This window comes from Sapajus apella, unplaced genomic scaffold (genome assembly GCF_009761245.1).
Source record: "Sapajus apella isolate SASKATOON/1434 unplaced genomic scaffold, GSC_monkey_1.0 scaffold2, whole genome shotgun sequence".
Classification (NCBI taxonomy): Eukaryota; Metazoa; Chordata; class Mammalia; order Primates; family Cebidae; genus Sapajus; species Sapajus apella.
In genome coordinates, this window is record NW_022436942.1 from 20,327,025 (window position 1) to 20,354,968 (window position 27,944).

Genomic DNA, 27,944 nt, shown 5'->3' on the forward strand with positions numbered 1-27,944 from the left:
AAAAAAAAAAAAAAAAAAAAAAAAAAAAGAAATGTAAAAACTGAGGCTTAGAAATTAGGTTACGTAGCCAAGATAAAACAGCGGGAAAGTGGCAGAACATTACTTTAGGACTTGGTCCTTGGTAACTCCACATCTAAACTGCAGATTTGGATTCAGTAGGTCTGAGGCCCAAGAAATGTTAATACTTCTGGTGAGGAGGTCACATTTTAAGTAACAAGAATTTTGACTACTTTTGCATATATGTCCTTATTGGAGCCTGAGAATCAAACTCGAGATAAGTAGTTTAAGTGTTATCTTAATTATGAAAATGAGAAGAGAAATAGTAGTTAATTGTTTTGCTTATTAGTAATGGAGCTAGGACTAGAACCCAGATTTCCTTTCCTAACTCCAAATCAAGTGCTCTGTATTCTACATCATTAGATAGAATTGTCCTAAGTTGAATTTTTCCTACTCTACCCATTTGAGCAATCTTATCAATGAATTGCTGCCTTTAACATTCCTCTGATTTCTCTGTTTTTTCTAAGCTTCAGGTTTAGCAAAAAAACATGACTGAACCTGACACTGAAGGGTGCTAGAAAGTGACTATTATATTTATTATATAACAAATACATAGCACTTGGGACGTACCAGACACAGTTTTAAATGCTTTCTAAATATTGACACGCTTAATCCTCATAATAATCATTTGAAGTAGGCACTATTATTCCCCTTATACAGATGAGAAAACTGAGGCATAGAAAGGTAAATGATTTGGCTAGAGTTACACAGACAGTAAGTGGTAGAGAAGTGTATTAGAAACGATTTTTAGTAGACCTGGGGTTTTACCGTGTTGGCCAGGCCGGTCTCTTAACTCCTGACCTCAAGTGATCTGCCCATCCTCCAATTACATGTGAGCCACTGTGCCTGGCCAACCATTATAGTAACTTAAAGATGGTTTAGAAATGGAAAAATTATGGAGAGACTTCAACTGCTTTCAGATTATGTTCCCTATAGCCTCTTTAAAAACAGAAAGTCTGTGGAGCACGGGTGGCTCATACCTGTAATCCCAGCACTTTGGGAGGCCGAGGCAGATGGATCACTTGAGGTCAAGTTTGAGACCAGCCTGGCCAACATGATGAAACCCCATCTCCCCTAAAAAAAAACTACAGAAATTAGCCAGGTTTGGTGGTGGACACCTATAGTCCCAGCTACCCGGAGGCTGAAGCAGGAGAATCGCTTGAACCTGGGAGGTGGAGGTTGTAGTGAGCCAAAATTGAGCCACTGCACTCCAACCTCAGCAACAGAGCAAGAGTCTGTCTTAAAAAAAAAAAAAAAAAAAAAAACAAAGTCAGCTGGTTGCAGTGGCTTATGTCTGTAATCTCAGCACTATGGGAAACTGAGGTAGGAGGATTGCTTGAGTCCAGGAGTTTGAAACCAGCCTGGGCAACATAGCAAGACCCTAGTCTCTATAAAAAAGTTTAAAAGATAAAATTTTTTTTTAAAATCACTGCTGCAAACAACTACCCACAATTAAAAGGTCTTCTGCTGGGATGATGTAGTCTTTGGCACAGGGGACTATTTATTGTTATTGTTATTGTTGTAGCTGCTATTATACTACTATTTAAGAAATAATTTACTCAATTACGTAATGAGATGGCCTCTAATAGGGTAAAGTTACATCTTCAGTGCTGGGTTCAGCTTCCCATTTGCCCCATGTTTGGTCCAAGGACTGTGAAGTGCTATTTGTGGTACCTATTTCTTGCTCAAGTGATCCTCAGTGAGAGAGAGAAGACTCTTTAGGAAGTTAAGAGCAGGAGTTAAGGACAGCCCTGGTAACAAGTAGAGGTGTTCCTCCTTTGCTTTAGGAACATACTTGCTTGGTATGTGCTCTCTGAATTTAGCTTTGGATTGATTCTTTTAAAAGTAATCTTTCCCGGCTGGGTGCAGTGGTACATACCTGTAATCCCAGCACTTTGGGAGGCTGAGAATGGAGGATTGCTTGAGCTCAGGAGTTCAAGACCAGCCTGGGCAACAGAGCAAAACCCCATCTCTAAAAAAAAATTTTTTTTTTTAATTAGCTGGGCTTGGTGATGTGCCCCTGTAGTCCTAGCTGCTCAGGAGGCTGAGGTGGGAGGATCACTTGAGCCTAGGAGTTCAAGGCTACAGTGAGCTCTGATCATGCCACCATACTCCAGCCTGGGCGATAGAGGAAATCCCCGTTTCAAAAAAAAAAAAAAAGTAACCTTTCTGAAGGGGCCTCTTTTCATTCTTCCTCTCCACCCCAGCAGAAATAGGGTAAATAAATTTTAAAAATTCTAATAACTGCTGAGGTGGGTGGATCACCTGAAGTCAGGAGTTTGAGACTAGCCTGGACAACGTGGTAAAACCCTGTCTCTACTAAAAATAGAAAAATTAGCTAAGCATGGTGGTGCGTGCCTGTAATCCCAGCTACTCAGGAGGCGGACGCATGAGAATCACTTGAACCCAGGAGATTGAGGCTGCAGTGAGCCAAGGTCACACCACTGCACTCCAGCTTGGGCGACAGAGTGAGACTTTGTCTCAGAAAAAAAAAAAAAAAAAATTCTAAAAAGACTTCAGCCCTATAGAACTCATGTTTTGCACAGAGATCAGTGCAGTAGTTACTAAAAAAGGTATCTCTGGCCTTTTGACAAAGGGAGGAAAGGTGCAGACTTTCTCCGGGATTAGTTTATCTGTGTGTGTAATCTTCTAAGTTTGCAAAGTACTTTTACATCCACTGTAATTTAATTATCACAGGACTATCCTGTGAGCTGTGTGGTGAGTATTAGCGCCATTTTATAGAGTAGGAAATTTAGGCTTAATTTTATTATCTCAATTTGTTTTCAAAATATAGCACAGAGGCCAGGCGCGGTGGCTCACACCTGTAATCCTAGCACTTTGGGAGGCTGAGGTGGGTGGATCACCTGAGGTCAGGAGTTCAAGACCAGCCTGGCCATCATGGTGAAACCCCACCTTCAAAAAAAATAATAATAATCTAGCACAGAAAAGTTAATTTCCTTGCCTCAGGCCTTATTCTTAGTTAGTAATCTGATTGGTTATTTTATTTCTAAATTGGTGTGTGGCTGGGTGCGGTGGCTCATGCCCGTAATCACAGCACTTTGAGAGTCCCATGCGGGCACATAACCTGAAGTCAGGAGATTGAGACCAGCCTGGCCAACATGGTGAACCCCTGTCTCTACTAAAAATACAAAAAAAAAAATTAGTCGGGCATGGCAGTCCCAGCTACTTGGGAGGCTGAGGCAGGAGAATCACTTGAACCCAGGAGGCGGAGGTTACAATGAGCCGACATTGCACCATTGCACTGCAGCCTGGGCAACAGAGAAACTGTCTCCAAAAAAAAAAAAACCCACAGAGTTGGTGTTAAACTTTTATTGCAACTTGACAATCTTCTCATCGATGTAGTTTTTCTTTGAGGAAGAAAGAAAACTACCTGTACACATAGAAAAGCATAAGCTAGCTAAGCTAATTATTATTATTTTTTTGAGACACAGTCTTGCTCTATTGCCCAGTCTCCAGACTGCAGTACAATGCGCGATCTTGGCTCACTGCAGCCTCCACCTCCCAGGTTTAAGCCATTCTCCACCTCAGACTCCCGAGTAGCTGGCTTACAGGTGCCCCCCCACCACACCCAGCTAATTTTGTGATTTTAGTAGAGACAGTGTTTCACCATGTTGGCCAGGCTGGTCTTTAACTCCTGACCTCAGGTGATCCACCCGCCTCGGCCTCCCAAAGTGCTGGGATTACAGGCATAAGCCACTGCGCACAGCCAAACTAATTATTTTCTTTTGACACTCTTAGAAACGTTGCAAGTTTCCATTTCTGCTAATGAGTAGTCTTCTGTTAGCTTTTTTGTAGATAGTCTGTGCTTTTTCCAGGAGGGTCAGAAGTACTGTTGTGAAAGGCTGCCCTCTGCCTGTGGTCTTTCCTAGACTAAAGAAGTTCTGTCAAAAGGCTAGGTGCAGGAGAGATCTTACCAGCCGTGTTAAATAGTTACTCAGTTTCCTCGTTTGTTTTCTTGGGGGTCACTCAAAAATATTGATACTGCCCTGCTCTGGAACCCAGATGATGAGAAAGAAACTGTCTTCAAGGAATGCTAGTGAAGCTATGGATGAAAAAAGCAGAGTTAAACTTCTTGCTGACTCCATAGTGGTAACTCTTTCCAAACTGTTGAGGGCCTTTTACAGCTTTCTTATATAAAATTCCCCTAAGAGGCTAAGATGAAGAGAAAGAGGTTGAGTCACTGTAACTCCTTCTTGTTAGTACAAAGGAGGGAGTTACATAAGGTTTTCTTTTTTGCTTTGCAGAATGCATCTTGTCTTGTTCTTGCTGCCCGGCATGCCAGTGCTTCTTCCACGGTAAGGTTTGGAAAAGAAGACTAAGATCATTGGGCACCCTGACCTGGGGACAGAGGATTTGGCAACCACCTGGCCTCTTATTTATCCTGAGTATTTCCTGAGACTGTTTATTATTATTGTTATTGTTACCATTATTATTATACTACTATTTAAGAAATAATTTACTCAATTATATAATGAGATGGGAATATCAGTGCATTTGCCTAATTCTTTTAAATGTTTTAAATAGTGTAAAATATACATAACATAAAATTTACCATTTTAATCGCTTTTAAGTATATGGTTCAGTGGCAGTAAGTATGTTTACATTATTGTGCAACTATCCATCTTCAGAACTTTTATCTGCCCAAACTAAGAAACTGTATCCATTAAACATTAACTCCCCATTCCTTCCTCCCCCCTGCCTAATTCTTTTACCCTCATTTATGCAGAGTAGTTGGCCAGATTTCCCTGGCAGATAAAGAAAGCCAGCTTCAACCGGGCGTGGTGGCTCACACCTGTAATCCCAGCACTTTGGGAGGCCGAGGCAGGTGGATCACCTGAGGTCGATTGAGACCATCCTGGCTAACACAGTGAAATACAAAAAAATGGGCCGGGCGCGGTGGCTCAAGCCTGTAATCCCAGTACTTTGGGAGGCCGAGGCGGGTGGATCACGAGGTCAAGAGATCGAGACCATCCTGGTCAACATGGTGAAACCCCGTCTCTACTAAAACTACAAAAAATTAGCTGGGCATGGTGGCACGTGCCTGTAATCCCAGCTACTCAGGAGGCTGAGGCAGGAGAATTGCCTAAACCCAGGAGTCGGAGGTTGCGGTGAGCCGAGATCGCGCCATTGCACTCCAGCCTGGGTAACAAGAGCGAAACTCCATCTCAAAAAAAAAAAAAGAAATACAAAAAAATTAGCCGGGTGTAGTGGTGGGTGCCTATAGTCCCAGCTATTCAGAAGGCTGAGGGAGAAGAATCACTTGAAGCAGGGAAGCAGAGGTTGCAGTGAGCCAAGATCACATCACTGCACTCCAGCCTGGGTAACAGAGCAAGACTATGTCTAAAAAAAAAAAAAAAAAAAAAGCCTGCTTCTATAAAGCAAACTCTTCACACACCAGCTTTGCAGGAAATCTAATAAAGTTTTAGACCTTTGCTTAGTCCTTCTACTTTTCTTTTTAGAATTTGAAAGACATATTGGCTGACCTGATACCTAAGGAACAGGCCAGAATTAAGACCTTCCGGCAGCAACATGGCAAGACAGTGGTGGGCCAAATCACTGTGGACATGGTAAGGGTTGTGTGGCTTTGGCTGGGAAAAGTAGCTCTTCAGTGTGCTTCAACAAAAGTACCATTCTCTCTACTGGCTATTCAAAAGCATTCTGTCCCATAGGCCCTCTAAGACAGCTTTAGGATGACTTTTCCCCAGCCTTCAGATTCTGAGCAGCTCAGGTGATAGTTTCTTAACAGTTTTTAACTATTGGTCTCCATCCCCTTCTCCTAGAATAGAACTCATTCTGTTTGCTTTGATTGGTTGGAATTTGAGGGTAGGGTATGTTGGGAAGTGGTTAAGTGGGCCGGAGGAAAAAAAATGAAATGCAGTGAGAAAAGGAATCAAACAGAGGCAGAAATATTAAAGAAAGATAGTAGACTGGGTGTGCCTGTTATCCCAGCATTCTGGGAGACTGCAGATGGAGAATCACTTGAGGCCACGAGTTCACAACCAGCTTGGTCAACAAAGGAAGACACCATCTCTACAAAAGAAAAATTAAAAAATTAACCAGACATGGTGGGATGCCCCTGGAGTCCCAGCTACTGGGAAGGCAGAGGCAGGAGGATTGCTTGAGCTCAAGAGTTTAGGGCTGCTGTGAGCAATGATTATGCCACTGCACTATAGCCTGGGCAATGGAGGGAGACCCTATCTCCAAAAAAAGAAAAGAAAAGAGAGGAGAGGGGAGGGGAGGAAGGAAGGAGGGAGGGAGGGACTTCTCAACTTTAAAAATTTCACTGAAAGAAGGAAAGAAAGAAAGAAAGTGACTTCTCAACTTTAAAAATTTCGTTTCCAGACCTGGTGCAGTGGCTCATGCCTATAACCGAGGTGGGCAGATCACCTGAGGTCAGGGAGTTCAAGACGAGCCTGGCCAACATGGTGAAACCCTGTCTCTACTAAAAATACAAAAATTAGCCAGGTGTGGTAGCAAGCAACTGTAATCCAAGCTACTTGGGAAACTAAGGCAGGAGAATTGCTTGAACTGGGGAGGTAGAGGTTGCAGTGAACCAAGATCATGCCATTGCACTTCAGCCTGGGCAACACAGTGAGACTGGCCAAAAAAAAAAAAAAAAAAAGCCAGGTTGGGCAATATGGCAAAACCCCCTTTTTTTAAAAAAAAAAAAAAAAAAAGAAAGAAAGAAAGAAATCCAAAAAAAATTAGCCAGACATGGTGGCACATGCCTGTAATCCCAGCTACTCAGGAGGCTGAAGTGGGAAGATCACCTGAGTGAGACTGCAAGTCAAGGCATGGTAAGCTGTGATTGCGCCCCTGCCCCTTCACTTCAGCCTGAGTGACAGACTATGAGAGGCTCTAGTGATCCGCTCTTCAACCTCCCAGAGTGCTGGGATAATAGGCATGAGCCCCACCACACCTGGCCACAAAGTTCCCTTCTTTTGTTGTTGTTTTTTGTTTTTTGAGACAGAGTTTCGCCCTTGTGACCCAGGTTGGACTGCAATGACATGATCTTGGCTCACTGCAACCTCTGCCTCCTGGGTTCAAGCGATTCTCCTGCCTCAGCCTCCCAAGTAGCTGGGATTACAGGCATATATACCACCATGCCCAGCAAATTTTTTTATTTTTAGTAGAGTTGGGGTTTCACCATGTTGGCCAGGCTGGTCTCAAACTCCTGATCTCAGGTTATCCACCTGCCTTGTCCTCCCATTACAGGCATCAGCCACCATGCCCAGCCACAAAATTTAATTCTTTAGTAAGCTGACTCCTCATATATCTCTCACCAAGTGAAGTCTTACAGGTCAGAGAATAAATTTTATCTCCCAGATCCCATGAAGCTCTAACAAGTTCTAGTCTGAATCATTCTGACTACTGGCCACAGCTGCTGCTTCCTTTTTTCTTTATTCTCTTTAGATGTATGGTGGCATGAGAGGCATGAAGGGATTGGTCTATGAAACATCAGTTCTTGATCCTGATGAGGTAAGATATCTTCATGTCAATTTCTAATAATCGAGTTTGTACAATGATTATGCAAACCATGGATTAGACCAATAAGGGTAAGCACAAAACAGAGCACCTAGCTTAGGTAGAGAACACGTAAGTATGGAATAACTGAAGAACCAGTTTACCTTTTAAATATATCAACTAGTAAAAATAGAAGTACAAAACCAGAGGTAAGTTATGTGACGCTTTAGGCTTTAAAAGTTCTATTCTGGGCTAGGTATGGTGGCCTACCCCTGTAATCCTAGCACTTTGGGAGGCCAAGGTGGGAGAATTACTTGAGGCCAGAAGTTCAAGACAAGTCTGAGCAAAATATCAAGTCCCCTACCTCTACAAAAATAATAATTAATGTTCAAAAGTTCTACTCTAACTTGTTGTAAGGTCTGATGAGTAGGACCAGTCAGTTGTGTGACTTCCAGACTAATAAACTTGAGTTGTAAAAATAAATAAATAAAATAAAACTTGAGTTGTAATTCTCTCTCTTCTCTCTCAAGGGCATCCGTTTCCGAGGCTATAGTATCCCTGAATGCCAAAAACTGCTGCCCAAGGCTAAGGGTGGGGAAGAACCCTTGCCCGAGGGCTTATTTTGGCTGCTGGTAACTGGACAGATCCCAACAGAAGAACAGGTAAAGCAGAAGGATGTTATTAGCTCTTCTCATTCCCCTTCATTGCATTTCGCTAATCTCAGATGCTTAATGCTAATCTGGTCAAGGATGGTAGTTTATAGAGATGTGTAGTGAGGAGAGGAAATCAGAGCAGAGTTCTGGTGTGTGAATGGATTGGGTTGAACTGTCTTGGGTTTTCTTTACTCAGATGTCACTGTCCTTTTTTATTTTTCTCCTTCCTTGTCCTTGCTGGTATTCTGAGCACTGTCTCTTTCCACAGGTATCTTGGCTCTCAAAAGAGTGGGCAAAGAGGGCAGCTCTGCCTTCCCATGTGGTCACCATGCTGGACAACTTTCCCACCAATCTACACCCTATGTCTCAGCTCAGTGCAGCCGTTACAGCCCTCAACAGTGAAAGTAACTTTGCCCGAGCATATGCAGAGGGTATCAGCCGAACCAAGTACTGGGAGGTAGGAAATTTGGGTGGGTTAATGGGTATGTAATGGGGATTCAAAGGACTTAAGTATGAAGGGAGGGGAAAAAAATGTAGACTCTGTAGGAAAATTGGCCAGGCACGGTGGCTTATGCTTGTAATCTCAGCACTTTGGGAGGCCAAGACGGGTGGATCACGAGGTCAGGAGTTCAAGACCAGCCTGACCCACATGGTGAAACCTCCGTCTCTACTAAAAATACAAAAATTACCTGGGCATGGTGGTTCACACCTGTAATCCCAGCTACTCAGGAGGCTGAGTCAGGAGAATCACTTGAACCTGGGAGGTGGAGGTTGCAGTGAGCTGAGATTGCACTACTGCACTCCAGTCTGGTTGGCAGAGTGAGACTCCGTATCAAAAAAAAAAAGGAAAAATTACCTTTAAGACAATCAGAAACTAACCTAACAAATTTTCACTGGGGGCTTGTTTTTTGTCAGTTGTTGGAATTACAAAGCTAAATAGAGCACGGTTTCTGTCACCAAGGATATTTGTTTGGTTAGGATAACATACATGTAAAAAAAGAAACTATTAAAATTCCATAGTCGGCCGGGCACGGTGGCTTACACCTGTAATCCCAGCACTTTGGGAGGCCGAGGTGGGCAGATCACAAGGTCAGGAGTTTGAGACCAGCCTGACCAATATGGTGAAGCCTCGCCTCTACTAAAAATACAAAAATTAGCCGGGCATGGTGCTGCGCACCTGTAGTCCCAGTTACTTGGGAGGCTGAGGCAGAGGAATCGCTTGAACCTGGGAGGCAGAGATTGCAGTGAGCTGAGATCACGCCATTGCATTCCAGCTTAGGCAACAGAATGAGACTCCACTCAAAAAAAGAAAAAAAATCCCATAGTCTTGCTGTAGCAGAGGTACATACACAGGGCTGTTGAACTGGAAAAGAGAGCTAGGTAGGTGGCTCACACCTATAATCCCCGTGACTCAGGAGACTGAAGTGGGAGGATTGCTTGAGTTCAGGAGTTTGCGATCAGCCTGGGCAACATAGTGAGATCTCATCCCTATGTAAAAAAGGGAAAAACAAGAAAAGGATGTGCTAATTTCAGGGTTCCTGAAGAAGGTTTCACAGAGCAATCTCATGCTAGCGCCAGAAGGTCACTTCCCCTTCCCCTCTTCTTCAAATAAAGAAAACTTTGGAAATCTTACAAGTTGGGAGAACAGCAATTACTTGCAACTCTAGAGTCTAGAAGGATTAATGCTAGTCAGTCATGTTCTCTGCTAGCCAACACAAGATACCTATCAGGAGTGGGAGAGTGGTTAGTATTCTTGGAGTAGGATCCAATCCAGAAACAAATGAGTTTTATTCTCTGAATATGAAAAGTATCCTTAATAATTTAAAACTCTTGTTGGGGTATGGGAAGATGGTTTCTTATCCCAATGCATAGTACCTAATTCCTTCCAACCTCTTCTAGTACCCCACAAACTCAAAAATGCTGGGTAAAAGTACAAATTAACTGGCTTTGTACTTTTTCCTGTATCTAGGTTTACAGGAGGATATACCATTTTATTTTGTTTCTTCTTTGGAAATAGGTAGCATAGGAACAGAAAAATTCCTTTTTACAAAGCAGGTACATAAGTGATTTTTGGTCAGGAGATGCAAGCCACTAAGAAGGCCTAAAGAGTTCACTGTGCAAAACACAGAATGGCATGAGCCGCTGCTGTGATGCAACCCCCTTGGGTCATTGACAAATCTAGCTTCATTTGGCTGGTCAATATTTATTCAGCACCAACTGTGTATAGAGAATTGTGTTTGCAGTTGAGGAAGAGAGGGAGGATTTAAAATTGATATTAACGGCCTGGCGCGGTGGCTCACACCTGTAATCCCAGCACTTTGGTAGGCCGAGGCGGGTGGATCACGAGGTCAAGAGATCGAGACCATCCTGGTCAACATGGTGAAACCCCATCTCTACTAAAAATACAAAAAATCAGCTGGGCATGGTGGCGCATGCCTGTAATCCCAGCTACTCAGGAGGCTGAGGCAGGAGAATTGCCTGAACCCAGGAGGCGGAGGTTGCGGTGAGCCGAGATCACGCCATTGCACTCCAGCCTGGGCAACGAGAGCGAAACTCCGTCTCAAAAAAACAAACAAACAAAACAAAATTGATATTAACGGGCCAGGCGCAGTGGCTCACACCTATAATCCAAGCACTTTGGAGGCCAAGGTGGGCGGATGTCCTGAGATTGGGAATTCAATACCAGCCTGACCAACATGGTGAAACCCCATCTTAAAAAATAATAAAAAATAAATAAATAATTTAAAAAATTGATATTAACGGCCAGGCGCGGTGACTCATGCCTGTAATCTTAGCACTTTGGGAGGCCAAGGCGAGCGGATCACGAGGTCGGGAGATAAAGACCATTCTGGTTACCATGGTGAAACCCCGTCTCTGAAATTAAAAAAAAAAAAGATATTAACTTGGTTGGCATTGGGGGGCTAGTATCAGAATGATGCAAAATATACATATTCACACCACCTAGAAGATTTATTTATAAAGACGTATAAATGCTTCAGGTGAAATGAATGTGTATATATGTACCTGCACACATCAGCAGGTACAAAAAGTCATATAATCTTAATATTTTGCTTTTTTTTTAATTTTATTTTTATTTTGTTTGTTTATTTTACTTTGAGACGGAGTCTTACTCTGTCGCCAGGCTGGAATGTAACGGTATAGTCTGAACTCAAGCCATTCCCTTGCCTCAGCCTTCTGAGTAGCTAGGACTACAGGCGCGTGACACCACGCCTGGCTGATTTTTGGTATTTTAGTAGAGATGGGGTTTCACCATGTTGGCCAGGATGGTCTCGATCTCCTGACCTCATGATCTGCCTGCCTTGGCCTCCCAAAGTGTTGGGATTACAGGCGTGAGCCACCGCGCCCAGCCTGTTTATTTTTTTGAGATGGAGTCTTGCTCTGTCACCCAGGCTGGAGTGCAGTAACGCAATCTCAGCTCACTGTAACCTCCACCTCCCAGGTTCAGTCAATTCTGCTTCTTCAGCTTCCCGAGTAGCTGAGATTACAGGCACGTGCCACCGTACCTGGCTAATTTTTGTATTTTTAGTAGAGACGGGGTTTTACCATGTTGGCCAGGCTGGTCTCGAACTCCTGACATCAAGTGATCTGCCTGCCTTGGCCTCCCAAACTGCTGGGATTATAAGTGTTAGCCACTGTGCCCAGGCGTTTTTATTTTTATTTTTATTTTCTTAGAAATAGGTCTCTATCACCCAGGTCAGGATGCAGTGGCGCAATCATAGCTCACTGTAATGTCAAACACCTGAACTCAAGTGATCCTCCTGCCTCAGCCTCCCAAGTAAAAGGACTATAGGCACATGCCACCATACCTAGCTAATTTTTTATTTAGCTGTCTAAACAAACATCTTGCTGTCTTGTTATGTTGCCCAGACTGGTCTTGAATTTCTAGACTCAGGTGATCCTCCCACCTCAACCTCCCAAAGTGCTAGAATTACAAGCGTGACCCACTGCACCCAGCCTCATTTTAGAGGCTCACACCTGTAATCCCAGCATGTTGGGAGGCCAAAGTGGGCAGATCACTTGAGGTCAGGAGTTAGAAACCAACTTGGGGAAGATAGTAAGATCCCTGTCTCTACAAAAGAATTAAAAATTAGCTAGGTATGGTGGCATGCACTTGTAGTCTCAGCTAGCTGCTCAGGAGGTGGGAACATTGCTTGAGCTGAAAGGTCGAGGCAGCAGTGAGCCATGGTTGTGCTACTGCACTCCAGCCTGGACAACAGAGAGACTATCTCAAGAAAAAGAAAAGTGTCTGTTACTACTTACAATTTTACTTGTCTTTACTATCATGAGGTAGGAGGCTTCTTGATACTTTATATTAGATGCCTATAAGATACTTCCTAGGCACCCAGATATGCTGCATGCTTAACACTATCCTTTACTGAATCACTAAAATGAATTTTGTATTCCCCTGCTTAGCAGGACCTGTATTTCAGCGTACAGTCATTACTTGACTTGCCATCATCTCTTTGTGAGATACTATCTAAGGGTTGAAGGTAAACATGTTGTATTACAGGACTTTGCTAATCTTTCCAAGATTATTTGTAAGCAAACAGATGTATTTGTCAGCCTTAGGATGTGTCTCGAATAAGTTCACATTGTGCAAACATTAGCACCAGCAACTGCTTTAATTTTAAGTAGGGCTTGGTGTTCTTGCTGCCACATCTTGTATCTCTCCCAAAGGTCAGCCACGCTAGTTCAGCTCAGTTCTTTGCCTTGGTTAATGTAATTATGGGCTATCTAAGTAGAATTATGTGACAGCATTTAGCTGGTTGTTGAGCTTTTTTTTTTTTTTTTGAGAAGGAGTTTTGCTCTTGTTGCCCAAACTGGAGTGCAATGGCATAATCTTGGCTCATTGCAACCTCTGCCTCCCTGGTTCAAGCGATTCTCCTGCCTCAGCTTCCTGAGTAGCTGGGACTACAGGTGCCCACCACCATGCCTGTCTCATTTTTGTATTTTTAGTAGAGACGAGGTTTCACTGTGTTGGCCAGGCTGGCCTCTAACTCCTGACCTCATGGTCTGCCTGCGTCGGCCTCCCAAAGTGCTGGGTTTACAGGAGTGAGCCATAGCGCCCAGCCTTATTGAGCTTTTAAGGAGCTTTTTTTACATATACCTTAAAAGGATGATCCTATGCACACAGCATTTCTTCTATAATAGTTTCCATTAACTCTAGATGAGTAATCTCTTGACTTGAAAGAGTTTAACTAGCTTCTAGGCCTCTCTGATTGACTTAAGATCACTCAGAACAAGAAGACTGATTGCTCTGATGCAACCAGCTATTTAATTGTGAAGTAGTTTTAAGCTGTTAAACTTAGTCAAATTTGTGAAATAGCTGACAGATCAAGTTTTGCTAGTAGCCCAGGCCTGCTGGCTTATGTCTGTAATCCTAGCACTTTGGCAGGCCGAGGCAGGTAGATAACTTGAGGTTAGGAGTTTGAGATCAGCCTGGCCAATATGGTAAAACCCCATCTCTACAAAAAAAATACAAAAATTAATCCCAGCTACTTTGGAGGCTGAGGCATGAGAATTGCTTGAACTCAGGAGACTGAGGTTTCAGTGAGCTGATGAGATAGTACCACTGCACTCCAGCCTGGGTGACAGAGCAAGACTCTGTCTCAAAATAAAATAAAATCCAAGGCCGGGCGCGGTGGCTCAAGCCTGTAATCCCAGCACTGTGGGAGGCCGAGGCGGGTGGATCACGAGGTCAAGAGATCGAGACCATCCTGGTCAACATGGTGAAACCCCGTCTCTACTAAAAATACAAAAAAAAAATTAGCTGGGCATGGTGGCGTGTGTCTGTAATCCCAGCGACTCAGGAGACTGGGGCAGGAGAATTGCCTGAACCCGGGAGGCGGAGGTTGCGGTGAGCCGAGATCGCGCCATTGCACTCCAGCCTGGGTAACAAGAGCGAAACTCCGTCTCAAAAAAAAAAAAAAAAAAAAATCCAAAAATACATGCTTTTTATTTATTATTTTCTTAAGAAGTGGCATGGGCCGGGTGCAGTGGCTCACGCCTGTAATCCCAGCACTTTGGGAGGCTGAGGCAGATGGATCACCTGAGGTCAGGAGTTTGAGACTGGCTGATGAATATGGTGAAACCCTGTCTCTAAAATGCAAAAATTAGCCGGGCATGGTGGTACACTCCTGTAATCCCAGCTACTCAGGAGACTGAGGCACAAGAATCGACTGAACCCAGGAGGTGGAGGTTGCAGTGAGCTGAGATCATGCCATTGCACTCCAGCCTGGGCGACAGGTCAAGATTCTGTCTCAAATAAAAAAAGTGGCATAAGTTAATGTAAGCTAGGTAATGCTTCTTGCCTACATGGGTAACCTTGTGCAAGGTAACTCAGCTAAGCCCCAAATTCCTAACCTATTAAATGGGGTATATGTTACCTTATAGGATTATTGTAAGAAAAGAAAAGGTAATACTGCAAATAATATATCTAGCACAGTACCTGTTGCATAGTAAGTGCTTAAAGAATGGAAGCCTTGGCCAGGCGCAGTGGCTCATGCCTGTAATTCCAGCACTTTGGGAGGCTGAGGCAGGCTGATCACCTGAGGTCGGGAGTTCAAGACCAGCCTGACCAACATGGTGAAACCCCATCTCTACTAAAAATACAACAAAAATTAGCTGGGCTTGGTGGCTCAAACCTGTAATCCCAGCTACTCAGGAGGCTGAGGCAGGAGAATCGATTGAACCCAGGAGGTAGAGGTTACCGTGAGCCGAGATTGCACCATTGCACTCCAGCCTGGGCAACAAGAGCGAAACTCCTTCTCAAAACAAAACAAGAATGGAAGCCTTTGTTATTAAATAACAATTGAATACTAGTGTTTGACCCTTGGCACATATAGCGAATTTTCTTTGGAAGATGGAACATAGAATTATTAAAACCTAGTATCGGCCAGGTGCAGTGGCTCATGCCTGTAATCCCAGCACTTTGGGAGGCTGAGGGGGGTGGATCAGGAGGTCAGGAGTTCAAGACCAGCCTGGCCAAGATGGTTAAACCCCAACACTACTAAAGATACAAAAAAAAACTAGCCAGGCGTGGTGGCGGGCACCTGTAAAGCCACATACTCAGGAAGTTGAGGCAGAGAATTGCTTGAACCCAGAAGGCAAAGGTTGCAGTGAGCCGAGATCGTGCCACTCAACTCTAGCCTGGGCCATAGAGCAAGACTCAGTCTCAAAAAAAAAAAAAAATGACACCAGTTTGTTTTGGTTTGGTTTGGTTTTTGGTTTTTGGTTTTTGTGGGTTTTTTTGAGACTGAGTCTTGCTCTGTGGCCCAGGCTGGACTACAGTGGTGTGATCTCGGCTCACTGCAACCTTCACCTCCCGGGTTCAAGCAGTTCTCCAGTCTCAGCCTCCCAATAGCTGGGACTACAGGCACCCGCCACCATGCCCAGCTAATTTTTGTATGTTTAGTAGAGATGGGGTCTCACCATATTGGTCAGGCTAGTCTTGAACTCCTGACCTCAAGTGAAATGCCCACCTCAGCCTCCCAAACTGCTGGGATTATAGGCATGAGCCGCTGTGCCCTGCTATAAAACCTAATATCTTTTTTTTTTTTTTTTTTTTTTTTCAGTCTTGCTATGTCACCCAGGCTAGAGTGCAGTGACATAGTCTTGACTCACTGCAACCTCCACCTCCTGGGTTCAAGAGATTCTCGTGCCTCAGCCTCCCAAGTAGCTGGGATTATAGGCCTGTGCCACCATACCTGGCTGATTTTTGTATTTTTAGTAGAGACGGGGTTTCACCATGTTGGCCAGGCTGGTCTCAAACTCCTGGCTTCAAGCGATTCACCCACCTCAGCCTCCCAGTTCTGGGATTACAGGCGTAAACAACCATTCCTGGCCTCAAAACCTAATGTCTTAACACATTGAATGTAAAGTCATGGTGTAGTGAAAAAGATCATGATTAAACATATCAGAGGGCTGGGTGCAGTGGCTCACACCAGTAGTCCCAGCACTTTGGGAAGCAGAGGCGGGCAGATCACCTTAGGTCGGGAGTTCAATACCAGCCTGACCAACATGGAGAAACCCCATCTCTACTAAAAATACAAAATTAGCCAGGCATGGTGGCGCATGCTTGTAATCTCAGCTACTTGGGAGGCTGAGGCAGGAGAATCGCTTGAACTTGGGAGGTGGAAGTTGCAGTGAGCTGAGATCGTGCCATTGCACTCCGGCCTGGGCAACAAGAGCGAAACTTTGTCTCAAAAACATAATCAGAGTTCAAACCTGACTTTAGCATTTAACCTAATACTATGATACTATGAGCCTTAGTTCCCTCATCTGTAAAATGGCAGTCATTATATACTTTGTAGTAGTAAGCATTGGGAATAACGTTTTAGTGTACATTAGATAGTATTACAAATCACTTAGTGCCTGGGTCATAATAGTTATTCAGTTAGATGGTTATGATTGTTATCGTATACTTTCAAACATACTCTATATATAACAACCCACTATATAACTAACCATCAACCCAAATATCCCAGTTCATGGAGAACAGACAGTATCCCTGCCTAATTCTTCTTTGCTGATATTTCCTTTTTTTTCTCCATCTTTCTCTTCTCCTGTCAGTTGATTTATGAAGACTCTATGGATCTAATCGCAAAGCTACCTTGTGTTGCAGCAAAGATCTACCGAAATCTCTACAGAGAAGGCAGTGGTATTGGGGCCATTGACTCTAAGCTGGACTGGTCCCACAATTTCACCAACATGTTAGGCTACACTGATGCTCAGTTCACTGAGCTCATGCGCCTATACCTCACCATCCACAGGTAAGCTAGGCCCAGCAATCACAGTCACCAGATGCCTCAATTGGTGGGAAATTTTCTTAAAAGCTCATTTATGTTCTTATCTTCTGGGAACAGATGGTAGGCAGCAAAGAGACAGAAATGTGGCATAAAGGATGATACAAGGCAAGAAAGGGGTCTAGTAAGGAAGGTAAGGAGGCCTAAAGATATTACCATAACCATGCTGAGAACAGGATGGTGCTTCCGGCTGGGAAAAGGTACTAGCTGTTCACATTAGATGGTCCTTCAGCTTTCCAGGAACTCCCTCTTTGGGCCATTGCTATTAAAGCTAGGGCTGGCGTCAGGGAGCAGAGCATACAGGCATCATCAACCAGTAACCCAGTAACCTCTCCAGCTCTGTGGATTAGTGAACAAAAGCTGGTAATAGGATTAGGATGCCTTTTTTTTTTTTTTTTTTTTTTTTTGAGATGGAGTCTTGCCCTGTGACCAGACTGCTGGAGTACAGTGGTGCAATCTTGGCTCACTGCAACTTCCTCCTCCTGTGTTCAAGTGATTCTCCTGCCTCAGCCTCCCGAATAGCTGGGGCTGCAGGTGTACGCCACCACACCCAGCTAATTTTTGTATTTTTAGTAGAGATGGGGTTTCATCATGTTGGCCAGGATGGTTTCAATCTCTTGACCTTGTGATCTGCCTACCTCGGCATCCCAAAGTGCTGGGACTACAGGCCTGAGCCACTGTGCCCAGCCAAGATTAGGATGTCGTGTTTTTTTTTTTTTTTTTTTTTTTTTTTGAAACAGAGTCTCGCTCTGTTGCCCAGGCTGGAATACAGTGGCATGATCTCGCTCATTGCAACCTCCACCTCCCAGGTTCAAGCTATTCTCCTGCCTTAGCCTCCCAAGCAGCTGGGACTACAGGGACGTGCCACCACGCCCAGCTAATTTTTGTATTTTTAGCAGAGACAGGGTTTCACCATCTCAGCCAGGCTGGTCTTGCACTCCTGATCTTGTGATCCACCCACCTCAGCCTCCCAAAGTGCTGCGATTACAGGCATGAGCCACTGCACCCGGCCTTAGGATGTCTTATTCAAGAGCTTAGGTATAACTGACTGGGTATAGGCTGCCTGAGCCCATAACTAGGCTAGTAAGTGACAAATAAGAAAACAGCAAGGCTTCCATAATCTGCCCCTTCTCCCCTTGGCTCTCCCTTCTTCCCCACAGTGACCATGAGGGCGGCAATGTAAGTGCCCATACCAGCCACTTGGTGGGCAGTGCCCTTTCAGACCCTTACCTGTCCTTTGCAGCAGCCATGAACGGGCTGGCAGGACCTCTCCATGGACTGGCAAACCAGGTAAGACTATTCTTTTTATTTTCTCGATACACCTTTTCCTTACCCCATGCTTTGTTTCTGATCTTGGCATTCTCTCCTGGCATATGTATTAACATTCCTTTTTTTCCTAAACCTTTCCCATAGGAAGTGCTTGTCTGGCTAACACATCTACAGAAGGAAGTTGGCAAAGATGTGTCAGATGAGAAGTTACGAGACTACATCTGGAACACACTCAACTCGGGACGGGTAAGCAGAGATGCTTAACGACTAGGAAAGAAACCAAGACCCAAGTTCTGCAATTTGGAAGAATTAAGAAGAAAAGAATGAGCCGGGTGTGGTGGCTCACGCCTGTAACCCCAGCACTTTCAGAGGCCGAAGCAGGCGGATTGCCTGAGCTCAGGAGTTTGCAACTAGCCTGGGCAACATGGTGAAACCCCGTCTCTACTAAAATACAAAAAATTAGCTGGGCATGGTGGCGGGCGCCTGGACTCCCAGCTACTCAGGAGGCTGAGGCAGGAGAACTGCTTGAACCCAGGAGGCGGGGGTTGCAGTGAGCCAAGGATCGTGCCACTATACTCCAGCCTGGGCGACAGAGCCAGACTCCATCTCAAGAAGACAAGAATGAAAGAGGTCTCTAAATTAGAGATTTTTTGTTTTTCTTTTTCCATTTATCTACCTAGAAGAATTTATTTAGAAAATAATTTCTAGCTGGGCACAATGGCATGGACCCCGGTATTCTCACCTACTTGGGAGGCTGAGGCAAGAGGGTTGCTTGAGGCCAGGAGTTCAAGGCTGCAGTGTGCTAAGATCACTGCTGTGAATAGCCACTGTATTCCAGCCAGGACAACATTGTAAGACCCTGTCTCTAAAAAAAAAAAAAAATAAATAAGAATAAGTTGAGTGTGGTGGCTCAGGCTTATAATCTTAGCACTTTGGGAGGCCAGGGTAGGTGGATCACTTGAGCCCAGGAGTTTGAGACTAGCCTGAGCAACAGAGACCCCATCTTTCTTTTCTTTTTTTGAGACAGAGTTTCACTCTTTTTGCCTAGTCTGGAGTACGGTGGCGTGATCTTTGCTCACCACAACCTCTGTCTCCTGGGTTCAAGTGATTCTCCTGCCTCAGCCTCCCAAGTAACTGGGATTACATGCATGTGCCACCATGCCCGGCTAATTTTGTATTTTCAGTAGAGACAGGGTTTCTCCATGTTGATCAGGCTGGCCTCGAACTTCCAACCTCAGGTGATCTGTCCACCTAGGCCTCCCAAAGTGCTGGGATTACAGGTGTGAGTCACTGTGCCCAGCCAGACCCCATCTTTACCCAGAAAAAAAAAGAAAAAAAAAATCCAGGTGTATTGGTGTGCTGGTCCCAGCTACTTGGAAGGCAAAAATGGGAGGATTGCCTGAGTCTGGGAGGCTGCTGGGAGATGTGATCATGCCATTGCACTCCAGCCTGGGTGACAGAGCAAGATCCTGTCTCAAAAAATAAAGTAATTTCTACTGAGAATACTTTTTCCCTCATTCTTTACAGGTTGTTCCAGGCTATGGCCATGCAGTACTAAGAAAGACTGATCCACGATATACCTGTCAGCGAGAGTTTGCTCTGAAACACCTGCCTAATGACCCCATGTTTAAGTTGGTTGCTCAGCTATACAAGATTGTGCCCAATGTCCTCTTAGAGCAGGGTAAGGCCAAGAACCCTTGGCCCAATGTAGATGCTCACAGTGGGGTGCTGCTTCAGGTAAGTCCTCCTTTTCCTTTTTTCCCTCTAATTTGTACCAAACCCTATTGTTATCTGCCATGCACAAAGTCAACTAACTCCTATCAGAGCAAGGACCTCCCTCACAGAGCCTTTTGATAAAGTTGATATGACAGGGCTGGGGTTGGGGTTATTCTCTTTTCAGAATCCCAATTGCTATACTTTTTGCAGTGTCATTTCTTTTTTGTTTTTTTTTTTTTTGAGACGGAGTTTCGCTCTTGTTACCCAGGCTGGAGTGCAATGGCGCGATCTTGGCTCACCGCAACCTCCACCTCCTGGGTTCAGGCAATTCTCCTGCCTCAGCCTCCTGAGCAGCTGGGACTACAGGCACGCGCCACCATGCCCAGCTAATTTTTTGTATTTTTAGTAGAGACGGGGTTTCACCACGTTGACCAGGATGGTCTTGATCTCTTGACCTCGTGATCCACCCGCCTCGGCCTCCCAAAGTGCTGGGATTACAGGCTTGAGCCACCGCGCCCGGCCTGCAGTGTCATTTCTATTTAAGGTTGACTGGGTAAGTCCTTGGAGAAAAAGGGATAATTGAGCTTTTAAGGTTTCTATCACCCAGGACTTGTACATGTCACTGCCTCTGCCTTAAACAAAACCTTTTTCTCTTTTACCTTACAGTACTATGGAATGACGGAGATGAATTACTACACGGTCCTGTTTGGGGTGTCACGCGCATTGGGTGTACTGGCACAGCTCATCTGGAGCCGAGCCTTAGGCTTCCCTCTAGAAAGGCCCAAGTCCATGAGCACAGAGGGTCTGATGAAGTTTGTGGACTCTAAGTCAGGGTAAAACTGGAGACTGGGAGAAAGTGACTACTAGAAAGTGAGGAAGCCTAAATAAAGAGTATACTTTTGTTTCAGGGGCCCTTTAAAGACTTAAGATTAAATTATATCTGAGGCACTGATAATGTGTTTGAGGTTAAAATATAAATTAAGACTTTAAAAGATGAAAAATGATCCCTTCTTCCCTAATCAGCCCTCTTCCCTGCCTGGTATGAGTTGCCCATCATAGGGGTGGTCCGGGAGGATGGCCAGGACTAATGCATGTGGTATGAGTTAGGTTTGGCCCCCCCACTATCTCTAGAGTGAGAATCTGGCTCCTCTTTCCATGGGTCAAAGCCGGTTACAGAGAATCTGCAGTCACTTTGGAGCTTTTGCTTCTTCTCTGCCAAGCCCTCAATAAGCCAGCAAACCAGGACTCTGCCCCTTCTGTTTCCATAGGAATCATGATGGATAGTCAGCTGTACCAAGCCCCTTGGCCCTCTCCCATGCACACAAACACCTCCTAGCAAGACCTATTGGTTAGCTGGACATGCTTTGGCAATTTTTTTATGTGACCAAGTGACCATAAAAGGCATGGCATTTGTTGTGACTGGCACCCAATGTTTGATTTCTTTTTTTAAAACTATCCAATTAAAATTAAGTCTGGGAGTGTTCCATTTCCCATTACTTTAATACTCACCTCCTCCCAGACTTTACACCTATTGCAACTCAAGCTGAGGATGTTCTGGACCTCCCCTCTTGGTCCGTACTAGAGACCTCTTAACAGATCTGTGGTCCCAGTTGTTGGGTTTTATCAGTGCTTAATGTGAACTAAGTTTTTTACTTCCATAGAACACAAGCCACTACCCTCTGGCCTCCCCAGTCCCCAGACCCCCATCTTTTAATATGCTGTGAGGCATAGAGCAGGGACTCAGGAATAACCAGCACGTTATTTTCAGAGTCTGGTCCCTGGGTTATTAGCACCTCTTTTTGAACAGAGAATTGATTCAAGATTGAACATGGTCTCCTCTGATTATCAGGTACTGGGGCTGAGGGCATTAAAATAGTAAGCCTCCCTCCTCATCCCCTGCCTCAAGAAGATGCCTCCTTATTTATCAGCATCCTTTTCCTCTCTCTTCCCTGAGAGCTCACAGTACAATGTTTGTTTTAGAAGGCCCATTTGCACAGGTTTTCAGCAACTCAGAATGTTCTACTGCCTTTTCTTTGAGAAAGGATTGAGATACACTCCTGCTGTGCCCCCATCTTCTCTCCAGACTCCTGCCTGTGTTTGTGTGGATCCCCAGTCCCAGAACCGCACTTGAGTTGGACACACTGTAAACCCCTGGGTAACTGTCAAGTCATGGTGCAGACTTCAGGTTGTTCTGTATAAAATGCAAAATAAATGTTTTTATTAACAATGCTTGAGCCTACTATTAAATGAGGCCTGAAAGAATCTTTATTATGAGGTAAAGAATCTGGCTACCAGCCAGGCATGGTGGCTCACGCCTGTAATCCAAGCACTTTGGAGGCCAAGGTGGGCGGATCACCTGAGGTCGGGAGTTCAAGACCAGCCTGACCAACATGGTAAAACCCCATCTTAAAAAAAAAAAAAAAAAAAAAAAAGAATCTGGCTACCACGATCCTGAACTTAGTAGATTTTAAGTAGTCTTCTGCATCCATTTATCTTTAGGTAGGTTTGGCTTTCTTTTACCTTAACCAGAGGAAAGCCTCCCTGAGGGATTTCCAAAGGACACTTCCGTTCTTCCTCAAGGTTAGGAAGTCCCTGATGTTTAGCCCCTAACCTTGCTAATTTTGTTGTAAGGTAACATATAACAAGGGCTATAGCTGAGACTGTCAATTCTCATGTGACTACTCCAAGAACTGGTCTAGCCCACTGAGTGAAAGGAACAAACTGTATCAAGGACAAATGGGCTACTATGGCTCTACCTCAGGTACCTCAGGACCTAAGCCACTAGAGGGCTCTGGTACTTCTTGGAGTGCCTGTTCTTTCCAGCTTCCCTGAAGGAGGTCCCAAAAATAAGAGGTGGTCCTGAGGGCATCACATATATGGGAGGTCTGAGACCAGATGATTCTGTTCTGATATCCCTGCTGCAAGTGACCTTCTGAAAAAGTCTATAAATAGGCAAGGGGGTGGATACTAGGTCCTGGCTTGTAGAATGTGCTACTATAGTTAGCGGGGACACTATGTCCAAGAGGCCTTCTTACACCTTCACTTCCCCAGGGAAAGAAGCCATAACTTTCTTTTATTCTACTATATCTGCATCATTATCCCAAGAAACAATATAATAAAGCCAAATTTCACACTGTCACAATTTATTGAAATTTTATAAAAATTCAGGCCAAGTGGAAGAATAAGGTACAACTCAAGAGACGACGACAACCCCGTTTAGTACTTCTCGGCACTGACGGTAAGAAAGCCCCTTACTCTCTAGTAGCCAGGCAGCATGGACTTACAGTCTTAAAATGAGGCTTTATGTATTTCAGGGTGGAGGCAAGTTGTCTTTTATCCTGAGGAATCTCAGGCAGGGTAAAAGTTACCACTCAGTACCTCTATGCCAGAAGAAAAACTCAATTTATTCAATCCTTAGAAAAGTTACTCTCTTCCCCTGGTCAGACACTAAGGTGTGTTAATAAGGCCCAGAGACAACCACATAGTCCTTATTCTAATTCGTAGTGAAAAGTCTGCAGGCACATGGTGCTCCCACGATGGGCCTGACCCTTTCCTAGGCACATCTCATTTCCACATCCTTTGCCTTCTGTTTCCCCCTACATTTCCAGCCAGCATAGAACCCAAATTCTAGGGAATTGAGAGGAGAAACAGTATTATGAACACAGACTCCTCTCAAACTGGAGCAGGAGCCAAACCAAATAAATAAGAAAATTGGATAGGGAAGAGGGATAGAAGGGAGGTTAGAGAACAATCCCTTGCCTCAAGTCTGGTGCACCTCATGGAACATTAGTTCACGGGGGATGGCTGTTTCTGGACCAAACTTAGTGGCTGCCCGACGCTCAAAGGCAGCAACATTCTGTTTGACAACCTCATCGAAAAACATGGTGGCCAGCTGGGAGTGCAGCAGAGAACGAAATTCAAAGGAAATCTGGGAATGGGTAAGAGACAGTCAGAAACTTTTCCAGACCACGTTGGATAGCCCCTGGCCAAACGCAAGGATACCATTCCTCAGTGCCTCTCCTCCCCCTACCCCCTTCAGTTCCTTGAATTCCCTTAAGGGCCCTAACTTGAGACTGAGCACAGATTACAAGTCTGATACAAGCTCAGATCTGTGGAAATTGTGACTTGGGGAATATTAAGTGCTATCTATACTTAAAGAATAACCAGCCGGGCACGTAGTCCCAGCTCTTTGGGAGGCCAAGGTGGATGGATCACCTGAGGTCAGGAGTTTGAGAGCAGCCTGGCCAAAATGGTGAAACCTTGTCTCTACTAAAAATAGAAAAATTAGGCCGGGCGCGGTGGCTCACGCCTATAATCCCAGCACTTTGGGAGGCCGAGGCGGGTGGATCACGAGGTCAAGAGATCGAGACCATCCTGGTCAACATGGTGAAACCTCGTCTCTACTAAAAATACAAAAATTAGCTGGGCATGATGGTGCGTGCCTGTAGTCCCAGCTACTCGGGAGGCTGAGGCAGGAGAATTGCTTGAACCCAGGAGGTGGAGGTTGCGGTGAGCCAAGATCGTGCCATTGCACTCCAGTCTGGGCAACAACAGCGAAACTCCGTCACAAAAAAAAAAAATAAATAAATAAATAAATTAGCCGGGCATGGTGGTGGCACCTGAAATCTCAGCTCCTTGGGAGGCTGAGGCAGGAGAATCACTTGAACCCAGGAGGTAGATGTTGCAGTGAGCCGAGATCGCACCGTTGCACTCCCAGCCTGGGCAACAGGGCAAGACTCCATCTCAAAAAAATAAATAACCCTGTCACAGCACCCCAGCCCTTCCCCATACCCAGTCCTAGTCCTCTGCTACACAGCCTCCTGACTCACCGAAAAGTCCACAGTGCAGGTTCGGGGATAGGCAGGAATGCCAGGGCTGAATCGCCAAATGGTCTCTAAGTGGTTGAAGAGCTTGCCATCAGTACAAACAGCCTAAAATAGGGCAATCAGGTAGTTAAATAACATTACTAAGTATAGGATACAATACAAAGGAATTGAAAACCATTTTCTTTTTTCTGCTATTAGGGAATTACTTGACACATAGAGACAGAGTCATTACAAAGGCCAAAACAGCACTTCAATATAAAAGTGCTAAAGAGAAAAAAATCTTATCAATCCCTCCCATACAGGCCTCACCTTGACCATGTGAGGTTTGACCATGGAAACTGCAGAGGTGTAACGTTCCACGACAGGTGGAAAGCCAACCTCCAGTTGGGCTTTCAAGTGACCCTTACGGCTGGATACCACCAGAGACTTCTTACACCAGGGCACAAACTCGCGATACTCCTGGACATTGGACACCACCTCATACATCTCCTGCATTGAATACCTAGGAGAAGAGGAATCACAGCCAAGGAACTGCCAGCTGGGTCAGGTTCCTCCTTGCTATAGGCCCCTAATTTATACCTCTGCCCACTAACCATACCCCTTCAGGAACTAGAGATCCCAAATAAGCCTGGATGAATAACTTCCCAAAATCAAATGTGCAAATCCTTATGATATTGTTACCTTATGTTTTGCAGTTTACAGAATACTTTTGCATTATTTTTATTTCAAGAGGGACCATCTAGGGAGAACAGAGAGGCTGTCAATTTTACTGGTGATCACACAAGGATCAGATCTCAGTTCTAACAATTTTCTAACAATGTGGCCTTAGGTAAATTACCTGTGTCTTCATTTTCTCACCTGATTTATAGGTTTGTTGTGAGAATTAAATGAGAAAAATCTATGTAAAACATTTAAGTCAAGCTGCTAAAATGTAGCAAGTGCTTGATAAATTAGCTATTATGCTCAAAATATATTAAAAAGATTACGCTTCAAATATTTACACATACTATGTACCCACAAAAAATTTTTTTAATGGCCACCAGAAAAATACACCCCGTTGTCTTGTTTTGTTTTTTGAGACAGTCTTGCTCTGTCGCCCAGGCTGGAGTGCAGTGGTGCAATCTCAGCTCTCCGCAATCTCTGCCTCCCAGGTTCAAGCGATTCTCCTGCCTCAGCCTCCCAAGTAGCTAGGATTACAGGTGCCCACCACCACACCAGGCTGATTTTTGTACTTTTTTAGTAGACACAAGGTTTCATCATGTTGACTAGTCTCAAACTTCTGACCTCAAGTGATCGGCCCGTTTCAGCCTCCCAAAGTGCTGGGATTACAGGCGCGAGCCACCGCACCCAGCTACACCCGGCTGTCTTAAGTTATAGTCCAACCCTAGTCTCATTTCACTTAATGCACCATGCACAGCAGCCAGGAAGGGGAAAATTAAGGTCGGAAGGCTGGCAGGGGAGGTTTGAGGATCAGTACTGTAGCTGCGGATGAGGATAGCTAGGGATAAATATTGCCCACCAATGATACCCTGACATTGTTGCCTGGACATGGTTATTTGGAGAGAAAGGGGAAGTGGAAGGATGCAAGGTAGAGGATGCTTACCCCATGATTCTACGCTCCGAGTAAGCCTTTCGCTTGTTGGTGAAGGGGGCAGCAAATCCCATGAAGGAACGGCTAGAAGGTAAGCCAGCCTCAGCCGTCAAGATCTGGGCAGCCCGAGGCAAGAGGAGGCTGCAGGAGGTCAGAAACCTAAGGCCAAAGGACAGAAGAGGCAACCTTATAGTTCTTTGTAATCCTCTATCATTCCCAGGTGAAAGGGAAGAAGAGTGCATCCCAAACGAAGGTCGTTCAGACAAGCTTCCCCCACATCCAGCACCTGCTGCAGCCCGCTAGGCCCTCCCTGGCCAGGGAGTCACGAGTGCAAAAGGTCGAGGGCAGCTGAGGACAGGACTGGGGGCGGGGAATGAGAAAAACGGGACGTGCAGGAAGCGCCAGTTGCCTTTGACTGGGCCTACGCTACTGCTGCAAGCTAAGACTCTCAGGAAGCATCACCGCCCTCGGGGCCCCCCGGGTTCATTATATAGCTAGGGCGCCCGTGAGGGCCAAGAAGAGACTGGACACTCACCCCGAGGACTTCCCTTCTCGTACAACTTGCAAAAGCATTCTCCAAAGCTCTACATTAGCTCCCAAGGCATGACTGCTGTCGGTCTCCACCGCGCCTGCATCCCAGTATATAGCACCCCTCCGCCGCGGAACCCCGGGGTCTGGAGCAACACCCTGCCCTCAGGCGCTGACGCCCCCGCCTCCCTCTCACCTCATTGGTCTCGGCGGCCGCGGCGGGCCTGAGGGCGGGGCCGGGCGCGCGCCCGGGCGGAGCGAGAGCCGGCAGCAGCAGGGCTCGGCCGCCGCGCGCGTCGCAGCCGGGACCCGCCGCGCGCCCGCCCAGGCCATGCGCGCGACCCTGACTGCGCCTTTCTGACAACGGCTGCGCCCTCCTCACTCCAAAGGCGGAGCGGTAGTAGGCACCCGCCGGGCTGGTTCGGGGCCCCCCAGCTCAGGGGCGGCGGGAGGCTGCAGCACCTCTCGCCTTCCTCCTGTCCAGGCTGCCGGGTAGGCTACAACTGAAGCCGGGACCGCTGCTCCCGCAGCTCTCGATATCCCCACGTCACGCTGTTGCCATGGCTCGGGCCTGGGAGAGGGAGGAAGGAAGGGAACAACGCCGCCTGTCGGGAGATGTAGTTTCACACCTCTGGCGAGAAAGGGCGCTGGGGTTTGCGTTTGAGAAGCTGCAAAGATGGTTCAGGGGACTGAGGTCGCCTGTGGTCACAGGACCCGATACGTAGGTACAGAGACTTCGTGGGCGTGTCTACAGCGCATATCTGCAGATCCTCTGAACGCCCCTCTTAGAGCCTATATTAGGGTTCTCTAGAGGGGCAGAACGAATAGAATAAATGTATATACGAAAGGGAGTTTATTAAGGAGAATTGCCTCACAGGATCACAAGGTAAAGTCCTACACCAGGCCGTCTGCAAGTTGAAGAGCAAGGAAGCCAGTGTTGGATCAGTCCAAGTCCCAAAACCCCAAAAGAAGAGAAGCCGACTGTGTAGTCTTC

At 45.5% G+C, this 27,944-nt stretch overlaps 2 protein-coding genes across 4 annotated transcripts in view; one reads left to right on the plus strand and one right to left on the minus strand.

The window, feature by feature from the left end:
- CS (citrate synthase) overlaps positions 1-22,234 on the plus strand; it is a 31,679-nt gene extending 9,445 nt beyond the window's left edge. The window contains exons 2-11 of one of the 2 annotated variants that reach the window (XM_032290776.1): positions 4,323-4,373; positions 5,538-5,645; positions 7,492-7,557; positions 8,073-8,204; positions 8,464-8,652; positions 16,788-16,987; positions 18,181-18,310; positions 18,434-18,535; positions 19,817-20,026; positions 20,672-22,234. In XM_032290776.1, coding sequence (XP_032146667.1) covers positions 4,323-4,373; positions 5,538-5,645; positions 7,492-7,557; positions 8,073-8,204; positions 8,464-8,652; positions 16,788-16,987; positions 18,181-18,310; positions 18,434-18,535; positions 19,817-20,026; positions 20,672-20,842 — 1,359 coding nt within the window. In that variant the 3' untranslated portion in view covers positions 20,843-22,234. The remainder of the gene's footprint in view (positions 1-4,322; positions 4,374-5,537; positions 5,646-7,491; positions 7,558-8,072; positions 8,205-8,463; positions 8,653-16,787; positions 16,988-18,180; positions 18,311-18,433; positions 18,536-19,816; positions 20,027-20,671) is intronic. The other variant, XM_032290778.1, reaches the window with a different exon arrangement.
- Positions 22,235-23,131: 897 nt separating this feature from the next.
- COQ10A (coenzyme Q10A) lies at positions 23,132-27,526 on the minus strand. Of its 2 annotated transcripts, none has more exons than XM_032290781.1 (5): positions 27,147-27,526; positions 26,435-26,581; positions 25,141-25,333; positions 24,835-24,936; positions 23,132-23,933 (listed from the first exon to the last, which is right to left on the minus strand). In XM_032290781.1, exons 1-5 carry the CDS (start codon positions 27,281-27,283, stop codon positions 23,766-23,768), a joined length of 747 nt encoding a protein of 248 aa, XP_032146672.1. In that variant the 5' UTR covers positions 27,284-27,526; the 3' UTR covers positions 23,132-23,765. The 2 variants fall into 2 exon arrangements, with proteins under 2 accessions (XP_032146672.1, XP_032146675.1); XM_032290784.1 differs by lacking the exon at positions 27,147-27,526 and adding an exon at positions 26,958-27,140.
- Between the last annotated feature and the right edge of the window lie 418 nt (positions 27,527-27,944).